The following is a 26973-nucleotide window of genomic DNA, read 5'->3' as shown; positions in this document are numbered from 1 at the left end:
CTCCAGCTTTGCTCTCACTTTGAATCGTATTAAGTCAAAGATGTGGTCCTGATCTCTCCAGTCCTTCTGCTGTTTCATAGATACAATTTTGTGCATAGTCAGAATGTCCAGAGGGGTGAATTGATCAGAGTCACAACTATTGTGTGTGTGTGTAAGAATGTGATCTGTCAGCCAAACTGTCACATCTTGAGGGCGGTGTTCGTGTGAGATGACACTGCTCTAGGCACACCAAGCCCAGACACAGTTCTATCACTGCACCTTTCATATTTGTTTAGTTGGAGAGTTGCACATAAGCAAGGGGCAGACAGAATTTGTCTCTGCCTATTAAGTGTGCTATATATATGTGTAACATATACATATATGAGTGTGTGCATGAGCTGTCGCTACAGAACAGCTGCCACACAGCTCTTTCTCCTGTCTCAAAGCCTTCAGATGCCACAGATGTTCCTGTCAGCAGTCCCCACTCCCTCACAGAAACATTAGACTCCTCTTTTTTTCCTGCTTTAGAGACAGTGGGACATAGTCAGTCTGACATCAGATGGAGTCAGCGAAAATACCCCAGACTGTGTGTTTGACATGAGGGTGACTCAACCAAAGACGTCACCTTTCTTGTAAAAGGTCTTTCTAACCAGCTGTTGGAAAGCCCAGCAGCAGTAGCTGTGATACAAAAATCAACTTTAGAAACATGAATGGAGAGCCTGTCTGGGGCTGCAGGCATTGCAGCCTTACTCAGAGTAGAAATCCTGCTTTATGGAGACTTTTGGGGAAGGCTTGAAGGAGCAGATCCTGTGTCTGCAGAAACAGTGTGGTGGTTAGGATGCAAGACTGAGTTAGGACACAGTCCACAACCTGCTGTATTGCAAAACACTGGTATGACACTGGTATCTTTGCTCCTTGGTTTGTAAAAGAGAAGGAATTGTATTTTCCATGACCAGGTCTTGAAAGCCATGTGATGGTAGATATTTGTGTATTTTAAGGTCAATACCTTACAAGATTTATGTGGCTTTCCTGTACTTGGAAGGGTCCCTGCCCATGGCAGGGGTTTCGAATGAGGTGATATTTAAGGTGCCTTCCAACCCAAACCAGTCTATGATTCTATGATAAAGGCAGGGTCACCTAAAGCAGGTTACACAGGAGCACATCCAGGTGAGTTTTCAATGTCTCCAGAGAGGGAGACTCCACAACCGCCCTTGACAGCCTGTTCCAGTGCTCTGCCACCCTAAACATAAAGAAGTTCTTTCTCACGTTAAACAAAAATGAGCTACATGCCCCTGGGAACAGGCAAAACTGCTGCTCCCTTTTCTCTTCTCTTGGTTTCTTTTTGCTCGTACCCTGGGAGAAGAGACTGATCCCCCACCCCCAGCTCCCTCAGCTGCTCCAGCCCCTCTTCCCCCAGCCTGTAGTGCTGCAGGGCGTTGTTGTGACCCAAGTGCAGGACACAGCACTTGACCTTTTTGAACCTCAGTCCGTTGGCCTCAACCCATCAATCCAGCCTGTCCAGATCCCTCTGCAGAGCCTTCCTGCTGCCCAGCAGACCAACACTGCCACCCAGCTTGGTGTCATCTGCAAACTGACTTGGTCTCCTTGTCCAGGTCATGAATAAAGATCCTAAACAGAACTGGCCCCAGTACCAAGCCCTGGGGAACACCAGTTGTGACCGACTGCCAGCAGGAGTTCCATCCATGCACTGTAGTTACCCAGGAGCAGGATATCAGTAGTGCATTCCAGAAATAGGGCATTTTATCTGCAGTTTCTGCCAATTAGTGTTGATAAGGAGAAGTTTTCACTCACCACTCACTGTATCAGTTCACAGTTTAAATAACCAACTTGTCCTAAGAATAACAGAACCTGTGCTGCACCTCTGTTCTCCTGATGCTCAATTACCTCTTACATCAGCAACCTGGCACCCAAAGCTGACTTAGATTTTTTTTTGAGGGTTTTTTGCTGGTTAGAAGTGTTTCCCTCTTTTTCCTTCTGTCCTACTTCCACGGCAAATCCACAAATTATGTTAGCAGCATTAAAAAAAAATCCGACAAAAAAGGAAACGTCCTTGCCTTTTGCGAGTGTTTTATTCCCAGTGTTGCCAAGAGAAACCTTAAAATAGGAGATTAATGATTCCCCAAACAAAAACTAAAGTTTTATATGATTCAAAGAAGGCTTATGTTAATTGTCCTTGGCTGCTGCCAGCTAGAATTGTGCCTGCTCGTTGATCTCTTTGTGACCACACTAATTAAGAGAATTAGCTGAGGGCTTGAGTTAAAGGTTATGGTTATAATGAAGAACACAGAGCTCTGTTCTTACCCAGTGTGTTTTCTTTGACTGACAAGACAGCATAGCTCAATTTCTAAGGGGTAACAGCCCCTGCTATTATGGAATTTTGAGATGAAGCACTCGGGAAGGAAAAGCAAGTGGAAACCACCAACCCTTTTTAATCAGAGCTCTGAAACTCCTCAAGGCTGTGGAGATGCTTATGGTTAGAATTCAGGTATAGCTGGAACAACGATGTCTCAACATAAAAATGCATGTTAACTAAATCAGCCAATAAAAGCTAAAACCCTGTCATCATATGGGACCTGTCATGTAGGATGCTGAGAGCTGACCCCACTTGGGTCGCCACCTGGAAGTGGTGGCTTTGTGCTGTGGTGGTCCCTTTCTTCAGGCACTCTTTTGGGCTGAAGAAGGTTTCTTTGGATCTTATGTTATTATTGTTATTACTATATTTATCATTGTATTATCGGAGGGGCTTCAGGTTGCACCTGATGCCCAGTATCCCTGGAAGTGTCCAAAGCCAGCTTGGATGAGGCTTCGAGCAACCTGGTGTAGTGGAAGGTGTCCCTGCCCATGGCAGGGAGGTGGAGCTAGATGATCTTTAAGGTCCCTTCCAACCCACACCATGCTGTGATTCTGTGATCTCTTGGTGATAAGGATGTTTTCCAACATCTACAAGTGCAGCTCTCAAGGTCACTGCCTGAATTTACAACTGATCAGTAACTGTGGCAGGAACAGGAACCCAAAAATGTTATTTTGACTGAATGTGTTGAGGAGTGTTGCTGCACATGGGATTTTCCTAAGGAAGGGGCATTGCTAGACCACAGCCAACCTTACAGGTGGAAAAGCCAAGCACTGCTGCAGCAGTTGTAACCCTTTTTGCTTTGGGACTGGCATTCCTGTGCCCAGGAGTGTGTGTGAGCATCACTCATTCCTACAGGAGTCACAGTGTTTGGTGGGAGGGTACAAACACAAATTGCATAAGAGGCTGCTTGTATAACTCCCTTTTGTTATGTTTTGATATGTCTGTCAGGGATGTAAAAGGCTCAATTTTCTCAACAGTCACATCAGGGACAGTCACATCAGAGAGAGAACAGCAGCCTTGTGTTAAGGTGTAGGAACAGCCCAGCTCTGGCCAGTCAAGCTGTCCAGTAGTAGAGAGCTGTGAACTGAGGAAGAAATCCTGAGTTTGATCCAGATTAAAAGTACTTCTTGTACTATTTTTGAGGGATTATTTTTAGCTCAGGCCAATTTGCTAATCTGCCTTATTGGGAGCCTCCAAGATGTTTTGGGAGACATAAGATCAAGAGGCCAGGAGCTGGAAGCTCCTCAAGCCAGCTTTGCTGCTGAACAAATGGTGTGTGGAAGCACACCCTCCCTTAGAGTAATGAGGTAAAAACAAGAGAGGGCTCCTTAGAATGAGGTTACAGGAGTTTAGATGGGTCCCATTTCCTGAGACATGGAAACACAGCCAGATCTGGTGTGGAATTTGGTGTTGCTGGTTCCAGTCCTGTTGCATGACTGTGTTTAAGAGCAGATGTGATATCTGAAAGAAAGTGAGTTGGAAAGATGGGGGACAGAGAGAGGTCTGTTGTCTTCCCTGCACAGAGAAGGCTGCTGAAACTCAGGTCTGTTGATGTGTAACCCCCCAGTCCTCCTGTGAGCATCAGGAGCAGTTCAGGTTCTGGTTCCACATCTCTTGGGCGTGTTTCCAAGCCCACCAAAACATGTGAAAAGGCTCTGCTGACATGGGTGGGCTTTGGCCAAAAGCTGGCAGCAGGACCATGCTGCACTCTGCAATAAATAACTGCTCGGCTTGTTTCATTTCCATTGTTGTTATTTTTATAATGTGAATGGTGCTGGTTTAGACGGATTTGTGACTGTGTGAATCTCTTGAAACAAAGTACCATGTGAAGAGCTTGACACTCAGTAACAACCTCATGCAGACACAGCAGTAGGTTTATTTTTGCCTGCTGAAGAGTGTCTTGTGAGGCCAAGAAATAAAATATGCAAGAGCTGCCTTTGAGACAAGGGGAATTGTTCCTTTTCCTCTGCCTTTTCCTGCTTTTTTTTACCTTTACCTTTTGCTGTCTTTGGTGCCTTGCAGTGCTGCCTGTACATTGAGCAGTCCTGCTGTGAGGATAGTTCTTCCACAGGTGTGGATCTGCTCAGCACATAGCGGGCTCCAGCTACTCCAGGTGTATTCACACCCATCCCACAGAAAGACCCTTCTCCTCCTCATCACACCTGGATGACACGAAGGGGCAGAGGCTGCTTTTGCCATGATTTGGAAGTGGCTGCTGACCCCCCCAAAAGTACATTCCATGAGTCATCACCACTGCTCCCGGGAAGTGTGTGCACACCTTCCTTTGACACACACCAAGGAAACACAATGATCCCCTCCCTCCACGCAGCAGGCCCACCACCTCTTCATCTGATCTTTGCTTTGCTCTTAGTTCAGCATTTCTTGACTTAGTGTCCTGGCACCCTGATGATAGAATGTGATATTTTAGCTTCAGTGCCTGTTCCAACCTGTGCTTTTTCCACAGGCAGAACTGCCCCTTTCCTTTGGAGACTGTAAATGTCATGTGGCTACTCATTGTTATGGAAAACTGGAAACTCCAGAACAATATTTCCATGTATTTTTCAAGGCAATTCTGTTGTTCTGGCGAATGTCCAGTAACAATCACAGACAAGACATGTCCTTATTAACAGTGAGGGGCTTTTGCATTTCTTAATCTTACAGGATTGCCTTAATTTGCGTTGCATCACAGGACCATCAGTGTCCAGAGCTGATGCTGCCTGGGCCAGAGGATCACAAGCAATGGAACCACCCTCTGTATTGCCCAGACCGAGTATCCTTTCTGCTTAAGCTCTCCCCAGGCTGAGATCATTCTCACCTGGAATGATTTTGAAGCAGAAACGGGCAGTGTGCTTTCTGACACTCTCCATTCCTCTGAGCAGGAGACAGTCAAGGCTGTTTCTTGATTTTGCACTGAAGAACCAAAGGCTTTTCAGGACAGAACAAAGGTGGGGGAACATCAACAGTCAGGACGAGTCTGGTTAGTTCAATCAGCACAAACCAGAAAGGTGTGTGAGAACAACCCCTATGCATGTCTTGTCTGAGCTCTCACAGAATGAACTGTCATAAAACTGTGATCAACTCCCTTCTGTCTAAAATCAGAGGCTGAACCCACAGCAGATCTCATAAGATTGGTTGAGGAAGCCCATAGTTTCACAGTAGCATCCAGCCAGTGTGAGGCAGCAGTTTCATACTGAAAGGGTGTGACCCATCTGTTTGCTTTTGGCCCATACTGGCCTTTCCTGTGGACACGTTCAAATTTTATTTTTACATATTGGCCCCAGTCAGGGAGCTGGTTCAAGTTAAATGCTGTTCCTTGCTTCCAGGTTGCTCTTGACCTGGGTCAGATCCTCAAGCCAGGAGAGAGCAGCAGCTCAGACATCAGTAAAGGGACAAGGAAGGTGGAGGCCAGAGTGTGAGGTGCAGTGGGATGTCTCTTCTCAACAGCAGCTCTGGTTTGTGCTGGTTTAAAATGACTGTGAAACTATGGAAAAACTTTCAGTGTCTACAGTGCAGTATAATCATAACAAAAAAATCACACAGGGCTCAACCCTTTTTCTTCTTCAAAAACTTTTTTTATATGGAGTCACTGATGCCAGTGTGAGCATTAAATTGAAAGGCTCCAACTGGAAATTATTTCTAGGCTGTTTCCTGGAACATAAGGTGTCCACAAGATGAAGTTGTAAAGTTCACACTTTCATGAACAGCTATGAATCACCTGAATTTGCACTGAAGGGTGCAGTGCAATTCCCTTGGTTGTTTTCACTCTTATGGCAATTCCACCAAGATCTTAATTGCTGCAGGACCTTCCTGATTTAGGAAGATCAGGGATCTGTGGATGATTTTCCTTAGAAGCTGTGTGAATGACTGCAGCAGCCAGACTTATACCAGAAGTCTAAATGTACTGAAAAAAGATCCAGGCACGTAGCAAAACAAGCCCACCCCATGTTTATTATCATACAGCTTTTTGCACTGTGTTACCCATTTCTTACCCACACTCCCAGGTCCCTCCAGTCAGGATTTATTTCTGCTTAGTGGTCTGAGAGCACAGTCAGGGAGCTGTACTTCATCCCATCCTTAACATCCATGAGGGACACAGCCTGGGATGAGTCTGTGCTCCATGTTGTCAGTGGAGACAGTGCACACGAGGGCCTTGAAGTCCCCCTTCCAAATGATGCCAAGTGTTTTCTGGGAGTCAGTGGCTTAGCCCGATGAGTTCCTAACGCTCAGCTCCTCTTTCAGTGTGCACGTGTTGCTCGGTGTGCCGACTCCTCAGAGGTGAGTGCTGGATTTCCTGTGCCCTGGTATCCATGCATCCCTTTTGGGCATGGCTGTGTTACCCAGCCTGGCTTGCTCCCACTGCTCTTGCTCACTGGGTTTCCTAACACCAGGGAAACAAACACCGGGGAAGGCCAGGGTTTGGCAGCTGTGTGTGTGCTGATGGCAAGTGCTGCAGTGCTTCTCACCGTACTGACATCTGTTACCCAAGGCTGGGGAATCTTTCTCTGGAGAAAAACTTTATTCCTTTCTCTTCTAGAGGATGTGCCATGTCCTTGCTGTGCAGTGTAACTCCTCTGCCATGTGTCTCCCAGTGCTAGTGTAAACCCACTGGGAACGCAGCAAGAGCAAACCCTCCTCAGTCCTAGCCCTGTTTTGCTCTGTTCCCTAGGGGTTGGCATGTGTTTCTCTTGGTGGAGAGGACATTTGTATTTGGGATAAGCAGAGTATGTAGCAAAGCCCAGTAGCAGACTCAGGTATGACAAGATAGGGTTGAACAGACTCTCCCTGTTCCAGTCTACACTACAACCGTTTTTGAAAAATGTCCCCACTGTCCCCAGCATTTATTGTGTTTACAAACATAGGAATGCGGTGAATGGTTTAGCTGCTGGTGGTCCTTTCAGTGCTGTGCCAGTTAGTTTGGTTGCTAAGAGCCGAGACGTGTCACTTCTGCATTTTGTCCCTGTGGCAGATGAAAGGAGTGGGAGACCTCCAATTTGGGCATGCCAGAGGATGGTGCTGCCAAGCAGCTTGTCTGAGAGAAAAAAGAAATCCAGACTGGCAGTGTGTCCTAGTTAGGACAGCTGAGATCAGTTCATCATGGTGGGTGTAACCCAAAACTGTATTCTATAGCCTTCCATGTCATTTCCCAGAAACTAGACTATTGTTGTCAATAGACTATTCGCACCCTCTGCCCATAGAGCATGGTGGGTGTAACCCAAAACTGTATTCTATAGCCTCCCATGTCATTTCCCAGAAACTAGACTATTGTTGTCAATAGACTATTCGCACCCTCTGCCCATAGAGCCTGACTCCTCAGGCTATAAACTAGGTGTTAAGAGGCCTGTGAGATAGAAGGATGTTTCTGTCCTCACACCCTTTGTGAACTCCCCGCCCTGAGGAGAGTACCAAGCATTCCTGCCTGAACTGGAGGATATATAATTCTGGAGTTTTGGAACATTTTTCAACCCACTCGTGGGATCCAGAGGACGGCTGCATTTCATCGCTCTCAACCAGACTTAGACCACCACTGGACTGCGATCACCAGTTCTGGCCAGACTGCAGCAGCTCTCCCACCAGCAGGTTCTTCCCCTCTCCCTTTACTTTGGACTCAAACAGGGCCCAAGGAACACCACTTTGTTCAGGCCCCAGGGCACTGGGTTATACATTTGGGTTTTTGTGGGTTGAGACCAATTGTTTGTTTGTATTATTGTACTTACTGTATTATTTTAATAAATTGTTATTCTGACTTATAATCTCTCCTTTGAGTTGAGTTCATTCCCCCTGCTGGTTAACTTTTAAACCAGCACATTTTGGCGCCCAAACGTCGGGCAGAGAGAGAGAAGTCAGAATCACAATTTCATTTTAAGCATTTGTCTATTTGAATATAGAAACTCCCTGATCACAATGTTGTCTGATGCACTCACATGGATGTTGTATTTGAGCCTGTTCATATTTCCACAGATGGGGTATTTTTTGCCTGTTTTGATGCTCTCTTTAAGACCAGGGAGAGGGATCCAAATTGTTTTATTAGTATATTATGTTTATGTCATTCTAACATCAGAAGCAATGAGTTTCATGGTAAATGTGTATTCAGTCCTGTTTGCCTGTCCTGGTTTGGGTTGCTACCTCTGGGGCCTCATTAAAAATCGTACCCAGCTTTTTGGGGGAACAGGGGTGGATGGTTTCCAACCTCTCACCTCCTTCTTCCCCTTCAGACCTGCTACAACAGTTTTTGAAAATATTGAGTTCCCTTTTGATGTTAAGGACAGCATAATGTTATTGTTAGTGTTGCTCTGTCTGCTCTGTACTGTGTACACCATGTTTAGGGTCAGAAAAGTGCCTTTTAGGGAGGTTGTTTGGACACCTGCCCTGGGAGCAGATAATGCTGAGTGGCACGGGAAGTGGGAGGACATCAGCCAGTATTTGGAAAAGTTTTCTCCTCCAATGATCTGGAAATTCACCCCTGAACAACTGCAGGATCCTGTTAGCATGATAAGACTGGTGAAGGAAAAATGCTCTGGCAGCTCCAGAGATGGCCAGCTCACAGCAACCTGCTGGGCCCTGGCCACTGCCTACCGGGCACTACTTGACATAGTACAGCACCGTCAGGGGGAGGAGAGAAGGAGCAAATCCGCAGACACCACGTCCACCCAAACCACAGCTGAGTCAGAGGGAGAAAGAAATAAACCAACCAGCACCGTGTCCACACAAACCATCGAGGAGCCAGAAGAACAAGCAAAACCAATAGCAGTCGCCCCTGTCCAGAAAAGGAAATCAAAGACTAAATCAGTCCGTATAGCAAATGATGACGAAGAGGCAGGACCTTCACATCCACCGGAGGAGACAGAGCCAGAAATAATCACTCGGTCCCTATCCCTGGGTGAGCTACGTGAGCTCCGGAGAGAGTTCACACGACAGGCGAACGAGTCCATTCTGACCTGGCTGCTCCGAATCTGGGATGCCGCAGCTAACGATACGATCCTAGATGGGAGTGAAGCCAGACAGCTGGGATCCCTGTCTAGAGATGTAGTCATTGATCAGGGGATTGGAAGGAGGCAGGAAACTCTCAGCCTCTGGCGGCGACTGTTGTCCAGTGTGAGGGAGAGATACCTTTGCAAGGAGGACCTCCACGTACAGCAAGGACAGTGGAACACGATGGAACAAGGTATCCGGTGCTTAAGGGAGTTAGCTGTACTGGAGATAATCTTTTCAGAGGATGAAAGATTCCCTAAGAGTCCAGATGCCGTACAGTGCACCTCCCAAATGTGGTTAAAGTTTGCACGACTCGGGCCAGAAATGTATTCCCGCTACTTAGCAACGCTGCAATGGAGGGAGGGAGAGGACAAGGTGGGAGCATTGGTTAGCAAACTCAGGATTTATGAAGACACTGTCACCGCCCCATTACGAGCCCACGTCTCAACTGTGGAAACCAAACTGGCTGAACACGTCCGAAACCTGGAAGAGAAAATTGAAGAGGGACACCAGAAGCTAAGAGAAGAGATTAAGGAAGGGATTTCCCATATCTCGCCAGGACAAACAAGAGTCTCTGCTATCAGGAGCCAGCGTCCCCCAGCTAAGGAGAGAAGGTACACTCCACGTGGCGATCTATGGTTTTACCTCCGTGAGCACGGAGAAGATATGAGGAAGTGGGATGGGAAACCCACCTCTTCCTTAGCAGCCCGGGTACATGAACTGAAGAGAGGAACAAATACCATAAAGAACTCTTCAAGGGTAAACGTTGCTCCAGTCTCTCGTGGGCAAGACTCCAGACGGTACAGGAATGATCCTCTCGAAGGGACCTCCAGGTCATACCCACAAGAAGAGCACAATGAGTACCATGACCAGGACTAGGGGTGCCCTGCCTCTAGCCAGGTAGAGGAGAGGGACAATCGAGTCTATTGGACTGTGTGGATTCGGTGGCCTGGCACATCAGAGCCACAAAGATATAAGGCTTTAGTGGACACTGGCGCACAATGTACATTAATGCCATCAAGATACGTAGGGGCAGAATCCATCTCCATTTCTGGGGTGACAGGGGGATCCCAACAGCTGACTGTACTGGAAGCTGAAGTGAGCCTGACTGGGAAGGAATGGCACAGACACCCCATCGTGACTGGTCCAGAGGCCCCGTGTATCCTTGGCATAGATTACCTGAGGAGTGGGTATTTCAAAGACCCAAAAGGACTTCGTTGGGCTTTTGGCATAGCTGCTGTGGAGACGGAGGAAATTAGACAGTTGAACACCTTGCCTGGTCTCTCAGAGGACCCCTCTGCTGTGGGACTGCTGAAGGTTGAAGAACAATTGGTACCGATAGCCACAGCAACAGTGCACCGTCGGCAATACCGCACCGACCGAGACTCTGTGACCCCTATACATAAGATGATCCGCGAACTGGAGACCCAGGGGGTGGTCAGCAAGACTCGCTCACCCTTTAATAGCCCTATATGGCCAGTGCGTAAGTCCAGCGGAGAGTGGAGGCTGACAGTGGATTACCGTGGACTCAATGAAGTCACACCACCCCTGAGTGCTGCTGTGCCGGACATGCTGGAGCTCCAGTATGAGCTGGAGTCCAAGGAAGCCAAGTGGTATGCCACCATTGACATAACCAATGCCTTTTTCTCCATTCCTTTGGCAGCGGAGTGCAGACCACAATTTGCTTTCACTTGGAGAGGTGTGCAGTACACCTGGAATCGACTGCCTCAGGGGTGGAAACACAGTCCCAGCATTTGCCATGGACTGATCCAGACTGCACTGGAAAAGGGTGAGGCTCCAGAGCACCTACAGTACATTGATGACATCATTGTATGGGGGAACACAGCGGGCGAAGTCTTCGAGAAAGGAGAGAAGATAATCCAGATTCTCCTAAGAGCCGGTTTTGCCATTAAACGGAGTAAGGTCAAGGGACCTGCTCAGGAAATTCAGTTCCTAGGAGTGAAGTGGCAAGATGGACGCCGCCTAATTCCAATGGAGGTGATTAACAAAATAGCAGCCATGTCCCCACCAACCAGCAAGAAGGAAACACAGGCTTTCCTAGGCGCTGTGGGCTTTTGGAGGATGCATATCCCCGAGTATAGTCAGATTGTAAGCCCTCTCTACCTTGTGACACGGAAGAAAAATGATTTCCAGTGGGGCCCCGAACAACAACAAGCCTTTGAACAAATTAAACAGGAGATTGCCCATGCGGTAGCCCTTGGGCCAGTAAGGACAGGACAGGACGTGAAGAACGTGCTCTACACCGCAGCCGGGGAGAATGGCCCTTCTTGGAGCCTCTGGCAGAAAGTGCCTGGGGAGACCCGAGGACGACCGCTGGGATTCTGGAGTCGGGGATACAAAGGATCTGAAGCCAGCTATACACCAACTGAGAAAGAGATCCTGGCTGCCTATGAAGGAGTTCGAGCTGCCTCAGAAGTAATCGGCACCGAAGCGCAGCTCCTCCTGGCACCCCAACTACCAGTGCTGGGCTGGATGTTCAAGGGAAGAGTTCCTTCCACACATCATGCCACCGATGCCACATGGAGTAAGTGGATGGCTCTGATCACGCAGCGAACCCGGATAGGGAATCCTAATCGCCCTGGGATTCTGGAAATTATCACCAATTGGCCCGAAGGTGAGAGTTTCGGACTATCCTCTGAAGAAGAGGAGGAGAAGGTGACACGGGCTGAGGAGGCCCCACCATATGACAAGCTACCAGCAGATGAAAGGCGATATGTGCTCTTCACGGATGGCTCCTGCCGCATTGTAGGGACAAACCGAAAATGGAAGGCAGCTGTATGGAGTCCCACACGGCGAGTTGCAGAAGCGACTGAAGGACAAGGTGGGTCAAGTCAGTTTGCAGAGCTTAAAGCCGTTCAGTTGGCTTTGGATATAGCTGAACGAGAGAAGTGGCCAAGACTCTATCTCTACACTGACTCATGGATGGTGGCCAATGCTCTGTGGGGATGGCTGGAGCGATGGAAAAAGGCCAACTGGCAGCGCCAAGGGAAACCCATCTGGGCGGCGGAGATGTGGCAGGACATCGCTGGCCGGGTAGAGAAGCTGAGTGTGAAGGTCCGTCACGTAGACGCTCATGTAGGCAAGAAACGGGCTAATGAGGAGCATCATAACAACGAGCAGGCGGACCGAGCTGCCAGGATTAAAGTCTCTCAGGTAGATCTGGATTGGCAGCACAAAGGAGAATTATTTCTGGCTCGATGGGCCCATGACGCCTCCGGTCACCAGGGGAGAGATGCAACATACAGATGGGCTCGTGACCGAGGGGTGGACTTAACCAAGGACATTGTCTCACAGGTCATCCATGACTGTGAGACATGTGCTGCCATCAAGCAGGCCAAGCGGGTGAAGCCTCTATGGTATGGTGGACGGTGGTCAAAGTACAGGTATGGGGAAGCCTGGCAAGTTGACTACATCACGCTCCCCAAAACCCGCCAAGGCAAGCACTACGTACTGACCATGGTAGAAGGAAGCACTGGATGGTTGGAGACATACCCCGTGCCTCATGCCACTGCCCGGAATACCATCCTGGGCCTTGAAAAACAAGTCCTGTGGCGACACGGCACCCCGGAGAGAATTGAGTCTGATAATGGGACCCATTTCAAGAATGGCCTTATAGACACCTGGGCCAAAGAGCACGGCATTGAGTGGGTGTATCATATCCCCTACCATGCACCAGCTGCTGGAAAAGTTGAGCGGTGCAACGGACTGCTGAAAACCACTCTGAAGGCACTGTGTGGGGAGACTCTCAAACACTGGGAGCTGCACTTAGCAAAGGCCACCTGGTTGGTCAACACCCGAGGTTCCATCAATCGAGCTGGCCCTGCCCAATCAGAACTTTTGCATACTGTAGATGGAGATAAAGTCCCCGTGGTACATATGAGAGGAATGTTAGGGAAGACTGTTTGGATTAGTCCCACCTCAAGCAAAGGCAAACCCATCCGAGGGATTGTTTTTGCTCAGGGACCTGGTTCCACCTGGTGGGTAATGCAAAAAGATGGGGAGACACGTTGTGTACCACAAGGGGACCTAATTTTGAGTGAGAATGGTCTGTAATGTTTCATTGTATATATATATATATATAGATAGATAGATAGATGTATATAGTTTTAAAGGGATATAGTTTTTAAAGGGGGTTAATTTGGGCATGACATGGATGGCATAGAATAAGGGGTGGATAATGTCCTAGTTAGGACAGCTGAGATCAGTTCATCATGGTGGGTGTAACCCAAAACTGTATTCTATAGCCTTCCATGTCATTTCCCAGAAACTAGACTATTGTTGTCAATAGACTATTCGCACCCTCTGCCCATAGAGCATGGTGGGTGTAACCCAAAACTGTATTCTATAGCCTCCCATGTCATTTCCCAGAAACTAGACTATTGTTGTCAATAGACTATTCGCACCCTCTGCCCATAGAGCCTGACTCCTCAGGCTATAAACTAGGTGTTAAGAGGCCTGTGAGATAGAAGGATGTTTCTGTCCTCACACCCTTTGTGAACTCCCCGCCCTGAGGAGAGTACCAAGCATTCCTGCCTGAACTGGAGGATATATAATTCTGGAGTTTTGGAACATTTTTCAACCCACTCGTGGGATCCAGAGGACGGCTGCATCTCATCGCTCTCAACCAGACTTAGACCACCACTGGACTGCGATCACCAGTTCTGGCCAGACTGCAGCAGCTCTCCCACCAGCAGGTTCTTCCCCTCTCCCTTTACTTTGGACTCAAACAGGGCCCAAGGAACACCACTTTGTTCAGGCCCCAGGGCACTGGGTTATACATTTGGGGTTTTGTGGGTTGAGACCAATTGTTTGTTTGTATTATTGTACTTACTGTATTATTTTAATAAATTGTTATTCTGACTTATAATCTCTCCTTTGAGTTGAGTTCATTCCCCCTGCTGGTTAACTTTTAAACCAGCACACAGTGTCTCATGTTGGTGGAGGCAAAAGACCTTTGTAACTCCTTTTCTTCTCATCTCATGTGCTTTTTGTTAATTTTTGCACACCAATCAACCTGGGGACGGCAGCAGAGGGACTAGAGGGTCACAGTGCTGCCACCGTGCTGTGCTGCAGCCGTCTGTGCCATCCCACTGCCTTGCACCTGGTGCCACAGCCCTGTGCAGCACCAGTGCTTGGAGGCTGGTGATCCCAGTCTCCTTGCACCCTGCATAGGTGGCAAACCACCCTCATGTTTGATTTGTCACCCTCCCTGTTGTCCTTTTCTGTGTGAGTGTGCCACTGTGCAGGGCAACGAGGCCTGTTTAAGGTGGTGTCTTTTTAAGGAATTATGAAACACTCGTATTCACAGGGCATTTTATTAGCACCCTTCTAATTTTAGCCTAAACCAATTTTATGGATTTGACTTAGAAGTGTTATTTATAAAAAAAATCACTAAATCCTTATGGGCTTAATAGTCATGAGTTAATCTTAGGAAAGTCATTTAATGATGCTAAAGCGACGATCAGTCCAATATGTTTACAAATTGGACCCAAAATCATGCTGATCTGGCTGAAATTGTGTGCCCTTTCTTTCAGACTGGCTTGTCTTACTATTCCCACCCCCTCTCCAACATAATCCAGTCCCTTAGACCATGTCAATAGGGATGTGCTGAGGCTCTATCTCACAGAGGGTTCATTTTGTCTCCACAGGCCGCCCTTTCTCTGTCTCCAAGGCAATAGATGCATTAATGCACTCTCAGACACTGGCCTGCCGTTAAAGTGCTCCTTTGTAAATGTAACTTTGGTAGCTTGGAGAGCTGACTACGTCATGTGAACGTTTTTCAATGCCACGAAAAGCTGGGGGAAGAAAAAATCTGAATTTGTTTAGCTAGGGCTAAGTTGCCCTGAGCTATTGGCACTCATCTTTCCTTGGCACAAACTTTTTTGTAGCCAGTCTCAGAGTCTCAGTTCTCAACAGTTCTCATTTCCAAAGAGTTTATAATCTAAATGGGCAGGCAGTCAAGCCTTACCTCAAGGAGGAGTATTAAAGGCTGGTTTAGAGCCTTTTTGGCAGGAGCAGTTGCCTTAATGCTCTGGCAGGTGGAACTCAGTTGTTTCTGACTCACAGAAACCCCCACAGCTCTTAGGAGAGCACAGGCTGGTGGAGCAAAAGTCTGAGCATTCCACTCCCTAGATGGCATCCTGAGAGGAGGTTTCGTGAGGATGTGACCTGCAGGTGCCATGGAGTGTGCATTTCTGTGGAGCCTGAAGGCCAGGCTGAGCACAGCCTGAGCGCCCCTGAGCTGGAGCAGGTCTGTCCCTGTCAGCAGTGGTGGCTTCTCTGTGCTGGAGCTGTTTCCCTCATAGGAGATCCTTTTCCAGCCCAGTTGGATCACTCCCACTGGCCTCACAGTCCGCACATGACAGAGCGTTGACGCAATTCAGGACGTTCCTCCTTTGCCCTGGGCAGCTTCACCAAATACAGGTGTGTTCTACCAGATGTACTCAAGCACATCTTCCTGACAGCTCCTGTGCCAGCTCCTCTTGCTCCAGTTCAGTGGCAGGACTTTGCTGGTGAAACTCCTTCCAGGTCTTTACACAGGTTTCTGATTTATCCCCTCTGTGTTCTGTGGAAAGTCAGGCTGCAGCGTTCAGGAGCAACAGTACAATTATGTAAGAGCTCTTTTCAGAGAGGACAGAGTGAAAATCTCCAGGGATATCTGTTTATCTTTTGGCAGTGCCTGGCAAATGCTTAATGCTGGTCAATATTAAACAATCTCGCTTGGGACTGGCATTTAAGAAGTAACAAATATTATGTGTGGTGGTATTCTGTCAACTAACGTCTCTTAGGTGCTGTTGCGAAGACCTGGGGCATGGTGAGAGGGAGGAACAATTTTAATCCTTGCAGACAGTAAATATATCTAGCAGGAATTGAAGAATCAGCTGTATATCAGGAGAACTTTTGGGGCTGCAAGTATTTGAGGAGGAGTTTAATACTCAAATGCTGGTCAGGAGCCTTAGGCAGGGTAAGAGATGTGCAAGGACATTAGGGATGAGCAGGACTGGTTTTGGGTGTGCACTGCAAGGTTGTGCTCCATGAGGTGACAGATCACACACAACCAGGAGCACAGCTCAGTGAGCACCTTGATGGACACTGGTGTTTTAAAAGAATCACCTTATGGGTCTATTAGCTATAACCAACCCCTTTGTGGTAGGCTGCAAACTGCACATGAGTTATTATAGTGGAAAGTGCTCTAAAAACACTAATTGGCTTTGTGTCAAGGGGGCTGATCATACATTTCTAAACTAATTCAATTAAATGCTGTGGGTGGTTTAATTTTTGTTCTTAGCCAGTTTTGCTTCCAGCTCTCATTAGGGGGATTTTTTTTTTAACCTTTCTCTTATTGAACTTAAAGAACAAACAACAACTTTCTGCTGCTGTAGGCATTTTCTCCTTAAAATTTCCCTTTACTAAATACTGAATCAAATTTTTACAGGGCTGATTTGCATCACTTTGCACTGGTACTTCTGAATGGCAATTTGGGAGTTTCTCTTTAAAAAGAGTTTAATACTTATTTTAGTTATTTCAGGGAAGAAAAAAATTTCATCAAAAATCAGTAGGTTCTTTAAGTACGTTTGCGTTTTACCAACAGTAAGTTAAAATATTAATTGTTGTTTAATAAGCTCCAGCTGAGCCACAGATATGATAAAAGCAAAGATGAATGTTTCTGTGTTCTGAAACAATGTTCCTTCCCCCTCTGCACCCAAATGTTTTCCTCTAACAGTTTATTCTTTCCTTTTCTCTATGTAAATATTATGGGACTCTGATGTAAGTGTTACAGATTGCATGAATTTTCTTCTGAGGTGTTTGGAATAGACTAGCATTTAACAACTTACTCATTTGTGGGATGTGTTTTCATTAACGGATGACTTTGTTGATGTGATTAGACTTGTTTGCTTTGGTTGCATTTGACTCCAGCTTTGGAAAGGATGTCTGCCTCTGTTTTGTGGCTTTTGGGCAGTGTGTGCTGGTGGAGTTGCCTGCTCCTTCCTAACTTCTTGGTTTGGCAATGGAAACTGCTGGGGAAGTACAGGACTTGGGTCAATGTCTTTTGGAAATGATGGTGAATTTATCTTTGTTGCAGGGGAAAGAAGCTGATGGCCATCGTATAATAAATATCTGTTTTCCCTGGCTTTTTACTTGGTGTGCAAACCTCTTTATGTGAATTATCCCCTGGAAAGGCTTAACTTTGGAGTGACCTTACCTTCCATTACAATAATACAATACCTTGCTCCTGTCTTGTGTAGTCTGTGACTGTGGTTTTCCCCATTGCTCCTGAGGAATTACAGTGATGGGAGGAAGAAGTATTGTGCCCAGCAAAATAAGGGGAGGTCCAATTTCTCTCAAAGTTGCCTGATTCCTACTGTAACTGTATTTAAGTATCCAGATTTTTCAGAGGGTCTAGATCCAATTAATTTGGTCACCTGTAGTTAGAGTGGGCCAGGTCCTGATCTCAGTTGTACCCACGAAAATCCATAGGAGTTACTCTGGATTTTCACAGCAGCACGGACCAGTCTGAATCAAAGTGATTGCTGAATCTCACTACTGAATCCAAGTAGTTACTGTAGAAAGAGCATTGCAAGTGAGATTTCTTAGCCCTTGTTTAATCACAAGATTAAAGATGATGATGACCTGGCCCCACATTCACCTGTCCGTGCTTGGTTGTTCCCTGTGGTGCATTTAACAGTTTAGATCCCAACTCTCAGAGCACTCGAATTTCTACTTTAACTTGAAATGTGCCCAGTTTCAGGACTTCCCACACAATGTGGCAAATACTGTGCTGTATCAGTGCCCTTTGGAGGAATTAAGATATAATGATAGGAACTGGAATTAAGGGGTCCATTTCCTTAGACTGTTTATAGTCAGATTCTGTCTTGCCTTAGTGGAGAGAGGAGAGTAGTCTGGTCTGGGTGCTGAAAAGGTGTTTGCCAGAGGCAGCAGCAGCTTTAGTCCTGGCACACAAGCCCGTTTCCCATTTCTGCAGCAATCCAGCCCATCCACACAAAGGTGTGGAGCCACAAATGTAACAGGTGGAGACACCTGAAGCACAGCCTGCCCTGAGATGGGAGAGAGTGTCTCCCAGAGAGATCCAGGGCAAAGGTCTGGTGTGTGATCCATGTTTTTACACAGCCACCTCCTGGCTGTGGCACAGTCCCTGGGGCCGTTGGCTGCTTCCCTAGAGCAGCACACACTGCTGGCTCTGCTACTTTGTGGACATCTGATAGTGACCTGAGGCCCCACAGTCTCAGATCCTAAAGGTGTCTCTTAGAAACACTCAGGAGGTCACTCAAGGCCAAGTGCTGTCCTCAAGAAGCACATGCCAGTCCTGACAACATGTTTTGCTCCTCAGTCTTTACCTTCTCCAGTAACAAACTTTGGTGTCCCAGAACCCATCCATTCACTTTACGCCTCCATCTCCTTTCTCACCAATGCCTCACATGTGTGTTTATTATTCTGGCTAATCCCCTGCTTTACATTTTCTCCTGCAGAGAGCTCACTCTCTTGATGTCAGAAAATTACTTTTTTGTCATGTCATGACCCTAGTCACAAAAAATAAACAACTTCAGAGTTGGCTCACACAGCAGCCTCCCTTCAGAGATGAGTTCTCTCCAGTTCCACACCAGCGTAACACTTCCATAAACATGGGACAACGTCTGGCACCCCAGATCAATACGAAGTTGGGATTGCCCAGAATACAGATGTCCTTCCAGAGGCAGAGTGCACAGGGAATCCTCCCTTCTTGTCCCGGGTCTTAAGGAACGTGCCCTATGTATTCCAGGTCTGCTCTCATCAATGGTCAGAAATGTAGTGGAAAGGCCTGGGATAGCCCTGCTTCTTCCCTTTTCCAGTTCAATGAGGCTGAAGCAAAACTGTTTCCCATTTGGCTTGTTTGCAGTGCCTCATTCACAGTGAGGTGGAGCAGGGAAGAGGGTGTCAGGCCTCTCAGGTACAGGGATCAAAGCAATATGTGCCAGCTTGGAGGCTGAGCTCTCCTCTTGGTCTTCACGGAAGCAGCTCCAGGACGTGGATGTGACTACTCAGGCTGATGGGAAGAATGAAAGAGATGAAAGAGCCTGCAGGAGGCTGTGCCTACAGTGGGTACAGGTGACACGGATGGCAGAGCTGCCTGGATATCTTTTTTGCCCAGCACCCAAATCAAGAGAGAGAACAATAAGTAAGGAAGTAATGTATGCTGAAAAAACACAGGAGTGTTATCAGGGCTGACAGCTGCTTCTGTCTCCTTTTGCAGCACAGTGGCTGCAAGAGAAGGGGAGCAGGGCACATTTTCCTGATCCCATCTGCTCTCAGCCTCAGCTGCCAGTGTCTCATCACTGTAGTCCCTGAACACTCTGGTTCTCCAACACGTCTCCATCCTGTCCCATTCAAAGTCCTTTTTCCCTGGGGAAAGCCCTGGTCCCCTCACAATGGCACGTGGCTGGAGGTGTGGTGGTATGCCACTGTGCAAACCTCAGTGAGGTCATTGAAAGAAATTCTGAACCACTTTTACTAAACTTGTCTCCTTTTTTTGGCATAGAGAGGCAACAATGACCAGCTTCCACATCCAAGATGGCCTAAGCTAGGCTGCTCCCGAGTAGCTCACTTCCCAAGTGGAGAGATAAAATAGTAGAATAAAACATTCCTGTACTGTTTTGCCCTATGGTCTAGAGAGCATTTAATTCTCCCCATGGTGTAATCTTCACACAGCAGTCACACATAGAAGAAAAACAATTCAGCATTACCCCTGGCCTCTCTGCAACGTGACTGTCAACATCTTAAGTACAACTGGGAAAAAAATCAACTTTCACCTCTTCCTGGAGACCTCTGTTGGTGTCTTCCACCCTGCCCATGCACCCCAACACAGGGTCAGTGGGCAGAGGATGGTGTGCACAGACCACCATCTCCAGCAGCAGCTGCATCCTGTGGGCTGAGGAGATTAATTGCTGACTTCAGTTTGGCACTGGAGGGAGCCCCAGTGACCTGCTTGTGACTTGTGGTGTTGCTGTAGCCAAATCACTTTCCTCTGTCTCTCTGTTACCCAACTGAAAGAGCAGTTGGGGAATTCAGTTCTTTTGGGCTTTAAGAATCAAAATGGATTAATAAGTATTCGATGTTTAAGAATCCTCTTTGGTTTCAGTCTTTGGGCTTTAGTCTTTGGTCCAGCAGACTCTTGCAGTCAGAGTGAGACAGGAAGCACAGAACATTATATCTATGTGTGTTCATGCAACAGTCAAAATATAGACCCAGTAATTGTGATTAGTGCCATCTACACAGCAAACACTTCCAGTCCTGACATGTTTCGGAATGAAAAAAAGCCGCCTCGGAAAGCTCCAGCCCTGCTGGTAAGAAACTGTGGAGATGCAGGAAGCTTGGTCATGTTGGGTTTCCTCTTATTCTCTTGCTTTGGATTGTTTGTTAAAAATGCTGTCTCATTCCACTGTCTGGATTTAAAGCAGCAGATTAATTTGGTTGTGGAGCGTGACCAGTCCCACAAAGATCATGCCGTAAGGTACAAGGATAAAACCAACTAGGTGTGTAGTCATGGGGCAATAATCTGCCTTCAGATCTATCAGTGGAGTTAATGCTCCATCACATTTACATTTACTTCAGAGTGACAGAAGAGAGACTTTTCCCTGCTCTGATCTTGCAGCAACACACCCACTTGCTGAGGGTCCATTCCATGCCTGGTGAAGCTTCTGGTGAATCTCAGGCTGGGTGCTTGCCTTGAGATCTCTCAGCTTCAAATGTGTTAGTGCTTCTGTGCTTCGTGTTTCTGCATCCCAGGCAGCTTTCTGTGCCAACTGGAGGGCTTCAACACCCATTTGGAGTCTTCTAGAGGATACTCCTCCTGGAAGCAGTCAGTGTGCAGAAGCTATGGATGGAGTCAGCAATTCAAGAAATCAGCTATTTTGTTTATCCCTGAGCCAAACAAAAAAACCTCTCTTTCTAGAATCAACCTCCCAAACATCAGGGACTGTGAATTTAGTCTCAATTCTATGTAAAATAACAAAAACAGAGCTTATAATGGGTTTGTAAACAAGAGTGTTTTGGTTTCTAACCCCAGAGCTGCTATTACTAGAGTGTGTGTGTGAACCTTCTGCCAATTAATCCCTGGGAGATGCATGGCTTTGCAGTGAGGTGACATTTGGCAGCCTGTGAATCAAACCATCACTGATCTCTCCATCCTTTGTCTTCACATTTAGACTGTAAATGGCCATGTTAAATAGGTGAAATAGGTGTGGACAATAGGTATGAGAAGCCGCCTGAGACAAACTGTGAAACAAAAGGCTCAGTGTTCTCAGATGATGAAGAGAACGATTTTGCATCCATGAACAAAAGGCCCAAAAAGAAGGATCAACCCCTTGAGGTACTTCCATATTGTCTAGGCTTCTCCTTCTATGACATTCCTTGAACCTTCAACTGAACAAATATCTCTCTTTGGTCTAAAACCACACAGTCCAAGCAATACATTTCTGTTTTTTCCGAGGGTGGGTCTTGCTGTGGGTTTGCTCAATTTTTTCCCATGTGTGGTTTTCCTTAAAGGAGTCTGAATTTGTGCCTGTAGAAAAATTAGTTATACAGGGTTTGGTCAGCAGTTGCAATCCCTTCTAATGGATTATCCTACCTCTGGGGGCCAGAAACTACTTTGTTTTATGGTCAAACTAGAAAAAAAGGAGATTTAGGTGGGGTCTAAATAAAACCTCACAGTGCTGCAGTTCCTTATCTATATGAATATTTATACCTTGCTGCATTGTGGGAATGCAGAAACATGGCACAGTCTTGGGTTTGAATGTCCTATAAAATAGAAATGACAGAGTCCTGGCTTTTGAATGGTAGGATCCTTTCAGAGCCTTACAGGTAAATAGATTGATGCTGCTAAAGAAAACAAGGCTTTGGATATTTATGTAAATAGAGTAGAAGAGCCTACCAGGCCTTGCAGTGTTACCTGGTGCTGTGACAGAGCTCCACGCTGAGAATTCGTGCTCCTTTACAACACCCGGTAACTGTTTCTTGTTGTGAAGCTTGCAAGACACACTCTTTTGAGAGAAGTAGGCACTGCAGATAAGGGTTTTTCTTTTGTTTGTTTGCTAGTCTAACTACTTTCTGTCTCAGTGTGGAGAACAGGGTTAATCACAGTAAACAATTCCATGGAGTTAGTCTGCCTCCTCCTGGGCATTCAAGGCTCCTTCTTGTTAAAGCTCTCTTTGTCAGCTGACTGCAAGGCAGAATTCCAATAGTTGCCTTCTAAAATAATTTCTGTGGATTGTGTCTGGCCTGTCTCCCAAGCAAGAGGCTGATTTTTAAGAGTTCTGCTTTCAGAGAATTACAGGTGTTTCACCTTGGGGACCCCTTCAGCTTTGTAATGCCCATGAGCTGTGCCCTCTGAGGTGCTGCAGATGGGTTGGACAGTGCAGGATGCACTGTGAGACACCAGAGCTGGCTCCCTGCCACCAGTTGGATATTCTGACCCATGAGCTGCTGTACATGGCACCAGTTTGACCTGGCTCTTTCAACTGTTGTGTTATTAGCAATCCTTAGCCACACCTCTAACCAGGCACCTAAGGGGAAGGTGTCGGTGTAACCTGAGTAAAGGGCTACAACAGGGGTTAGTCCTCAGCTGGTTGTTCATTAATGATCCTCAAGGCCAAGATCTGCTTCTCCATTGCTTCATGCCTGGAATGGGATCTTTGCCGCAGGGGTCCCTCAAAGATGGGTGAGTTGTAAGGAAAGAAAATACGTTTTCCTATTATGCCACTGAAGTTTTGTCTTGCTTTTCCACAGGCACCGCCTAGGACCCTTAGACCTCGCTTCAGGAAGAAAAGTACCTCATCCTCTGCCACTGAAACAATGTGAGTGCAATGAACCAATAGCACCAAGATCCACAGAATGTCTCTCTTCTGCCTTAAAGAGCTACTCGTTAATAATGTAGGAAACAGCAGTGGGATGGATGTGCTTTGATGTCCAGCGTTGTAGACATGGCCTTTCTCTCTCCCCTCTCCATATCCCTCTGTGCCACGCTGCTCCTGTTGGTCCGTGACGTGGGTAGGACAGTCTGGCACACACCTGCAGGTGAGGGGTCCTGGTTTAGTTTGCAGAGTGTGCCCCCACCCACGCTGTACCTTCGTGATTTCATTTGTGTCTGCATAGCTCTTGCTCTGTGAATGCACAGCAGAAGCAACAGTAATCAGTTACTCACGATGATACATTGACAGTGTATTTATTTATGGCTTTATCATTGATGAAGTGGATTTGCAGAACCTGTGGATTTCTCTTTCCTCCCTTCCTCCTCAAGACTGTGAATGATGTAACAAATGTCAAAGTACTTTGACTGTACAAAATGTCCAAGATTCGTTAGCGGAAGCTGAGCTGCAACTGCGATTCTGTTTCTGCAAGTAAATCACGTGTTCTGAGAAAATCATTGTGCTAAACCCATAGAGACAGAACCACTTACAGAGGATGAGGAAGAGATGTGCAAGAGAAAATAAATAGTTTCAACGATGTAATGAAGGAGGAGTCTTAATTTTGATCAGCCTGAGCCAGGAGAGTATTTTGTGGAAAACAATGGCGGGTAGAAGAACTAGATCCCACTGCTTGTGGCCAATGTTCTACTGCCAGTTTTAAAGTGTGAGCAAGCCAGGCATGTGCCAGCTGCAGCCACAGAAGTTAGAATTGCTTTAGTGATGCATTTCCAGGGGAAAACAAACCTTTCTCCCCTGCTGCAACAGTGCCATTCCCAGCACTCTGCTCTCCTGGTGAGGGGCTGCTGTTCTGCTTGCACGAGCAGAGGAGGGCGCTGGGTCTGAGCTGGTTTTTAAAGCCTGGAGTTTCTCCTGTAGCATGGAGTTTGGTTAGAACCACGAGAACCAGATGGAGTGGTGTATTTGTATCCATATATAAATGAGACATATAAAAGGAAGAGGAAGACGTGGTAGGGTTTGTGTATTTGTGCTTCAAGTTGGTGTCTCTTGTGAGTGTTAAGCATGTGAGATTCACACATAATTTAATTACGTGGCCCTTTGTGTTTGCTCTTGAACCTGTCACATAGACTAGAAAAACATTTAGCATTATGTTAGGACGTGCCATCACCAGTGGATCAGCACACGGGCTCCGTGGTGAACACTGCTCATGTAGGTCAGGTGTTGCAGCCCAGGATGGAGTGTGTCAGGCTCAGAGAGAACTCTGAAGTGGCCTTTGAAACCTTTCCTGTCCAATGGGTCCCTGAGGTCTCCCCCACAGCTTCCTACACATGTGGGGAAGAAAGGAAGAAACTAATTACGTGCACACACAAATGTGTATCTGACCTGGCTGGGAAATGGAAAAAACAAGCAGGTATTTCCTGTGTCTGCCACAGTATTTGGCCTCATTACCTGAGAATTTTGTTTCCTTTACATGTGCTGATTCAGTCATATTTTGCAATGTGCAAGAAGGAAAAATTCTTCAAAAAGTAAACCAACAAAACTGTCTAAATAGCAGTTACAGAAGAGTCAATCCTTGGAAGATACTCAGCAAAAGCTTTGAGGAGCTAAGCTTGTGTATTTTGTTTTTAAGCGGCTTTAGAGTTTATTTGATTTCTTTTGGCAAACATTAAAAATAAATAGAAAAACTGCCTGCACTGTTAGCAGAAAATAAAATCCTGTTGCAAGCAAGCCATGTTTCCCTGCTATGCAATGGGCTGCTGTAAGATAAAAAAAAGAAGCTGACAAGTTTGCACTCAATTATGCCAAATAACCCCAACAACATAGAGCTGCAAAACATCTGACAAGTTCTAATCTCAGACACACTGTATTAACATTGATTCTCACTAAAACTATTAAATGTGCGTCTAATCTGCTGTTTTACTGTAAACTTGACTGTTTAGCATTTCTTAAGTGCTGAGGTGAAATGTTGACAAGGGAGTTGCCTTATATCTCTCAAAACATTCACTGTATAAATGAGAAAAATAAACCTTTTCATATCTCTGGCAAAAATGTATCAGTTTATCAGCGGAGCTGTATATTTGTGTATAGACAGACAGACATGTCAATGCCTGACCACGTGCACTTGTGCTCTCGTGTTCTGTACAGACGAGAACAGGCCACTTGCTTTTGATTCCTCACCTTCCTCACACAGGTTGTTCACAGGTCTTTCCCCAAGTCTGTCATTTCACCCGTTGGCTACGAGAATAAACAACACCAGTGAAGTCTTTTGTTCCAGTTTTTCTCTGGATCCTCTGCCGAGGAACAAGCCCGATCCCGGCGAGTCGCCTTCCTGCGCTGCTGCTGACCCCTCCTGGCACACCGGGGTGTGCAGGACCCGGCAAGGAGAGGACGCAGGGATGGATGCATGGATGGATGGATGGAAGGGGGCAGCAGTTCTTAGCTCCCTCCCAGCTCCAGCTCTGAGGGTGCAAGGCCAGCTGACAACTTCCAGATCTCTCCTCCTAAAATCAAGCATCTTTCATCAGATGGTTTAAAATAGCAACAGATCTGGGTTAGGTAAAACCAGCCCAGTTTTGGGACCTTTCAGGCAGCTGGGCCCTACCATCAGTCCTGTAGGGCAGGCACCTCCTGATGTCTCAGGGAGGGCCGAGAGAGTGGAACCCTGAAGGGAAGAGGCCAGCCCATGGAAACAGCCTTTGCCCAGCTCAAGGCTCCAGTGAAATAAATGCGCATTATTTTGAGCACGTAAAATTGAGGCTGAGGGGAAGGAAAGTGCAGTTAAAGATGGTCTGTGGTAAACAGGCCTGTGAATTACCTCACCAATTTACCATAAATCCACTTAGTTATGAAGAGAATAAGCTCAGAGCAGCCCAGTGCAGCCCTCAGTGCCTCCTCTCCTGCCACGGGGGCCAGTGTCAGCGCAGCTCCAGCGGTTGCCAGCTGCTGAATCGGGATCACATCTAACACAAGGCACACTTCTCGTGTGTTCCTGTCACCCTGGAATGAATCCCACACTAACCTAAATTATAGAAGTGCAAACCCAGCACAGAAGGAATCAGGTAATTTATTCCTGCCAGGAGGGGAAAAAGCTGCTTGGAGAGAGATGATGCTCCTCCTGTAAACAACCTGCTGCCCCTGGCTGCTCTCTGACGCGTCCCCATGTCGTGATGAACCCTCGTGACCGAATGCTCGTTACCCACAGTCTCCTTTTTGCTGTTAGTTTCGGGTCCCCTTTTTGCATCCAGCACCGTATTTGAACTAGCAGAGAACACTACGTTGGGATTTGCGTTTAGACAAACTATTTAAGGCTCATTAATTGTGCACTTGGTGTGATTTTCTTTCCTGTGATGGGTAGAAAAGGTCTGTGATGCAGTGGTACACACTTGATGCCTCACAAGGACAACAGTATTCCAAAGGTTGATGTTTTGCTGGTTTTGTTATACTGCTTGATATACATCTTGAATAAAGTCTTAATCTTTTCTTTATTAAAAAAAACAAAAACAAAAACAAAACATCTTTAGTCTGTTCAATGTATCTGGCAGGCCAGAATAATTCCTTTGATTGCTGTATTATTTTTATCTCGATTCTGGCTGACTGTATATAGATGTATTCACTAAGTGCTGCATGTCCTCCAGAACTTTCTGTATTATGAACTGGAAAAAGAACAAAATACAGCTACTGAACACTCTGAGTAATTAGTGAATTCATTGAAAT

General features: G+C 46.6%; 1 protein-coding gene across 6 annotated transcripts in view; it reads left to right on the top strand.

Moving 5' to 3' along the window:
* REEP1 (receptor accessory protein 1) overlaps positions 1-26950 on the top strand; it is a 75427-nt gene extending 48477 nt beyond the window's left edge. For 3 of the 6 annotated variants that reach the window (XM_051798628.1, XM_051798630.1, XM_051798631.1), the window contains 4 exons: positions 6593-6628; positions 21568-21707; positions 23123-23190; positions 25451-26950. In XM_051798628.1, coding sequence (XP_051654588.1) covers positions 6593-6628; positions 21568-21707; positions 23123-23190; positions 25451-25793 — 587 coding nt within the window. In that variant the 3' untranslated portion in view covers positions 25794-26950. Of the gene's footprint in view, positions 1-6592; positions 6629-17426; positions 17574-21567; positions 21708-23122; positions 25311-25450 lie in introns of those variants that run through there. The other 3 variants (XM_051798632.1, XM_051798633.1, XM_051798634.1) reach the window with 3 other exon arrangements.
* Positions 26951-26973: the final 23 nt, after the last annotated feature.

Source organism: Manacus candei, unplaced genomic scaffold (genome assembly GCF_025592945.1).
Source record: "Manacus candei isolate 608988 ecotype Guabito, Panama unplaced genomic scaffold, ASM2559294v1 h1tg000048l, whole genome shotgun sequence".
Lineage (NCBI taxonomy): Eukaryota > Metazoa > Chordata > Aves > Passeriformes > Pipridae > Manacus > Manacus candei.
The sequence above is the reverse complement of the archived record's forward strand: the minus strand, read 5'-3'. Positions and strand labels throughout refer to the sequence as shown.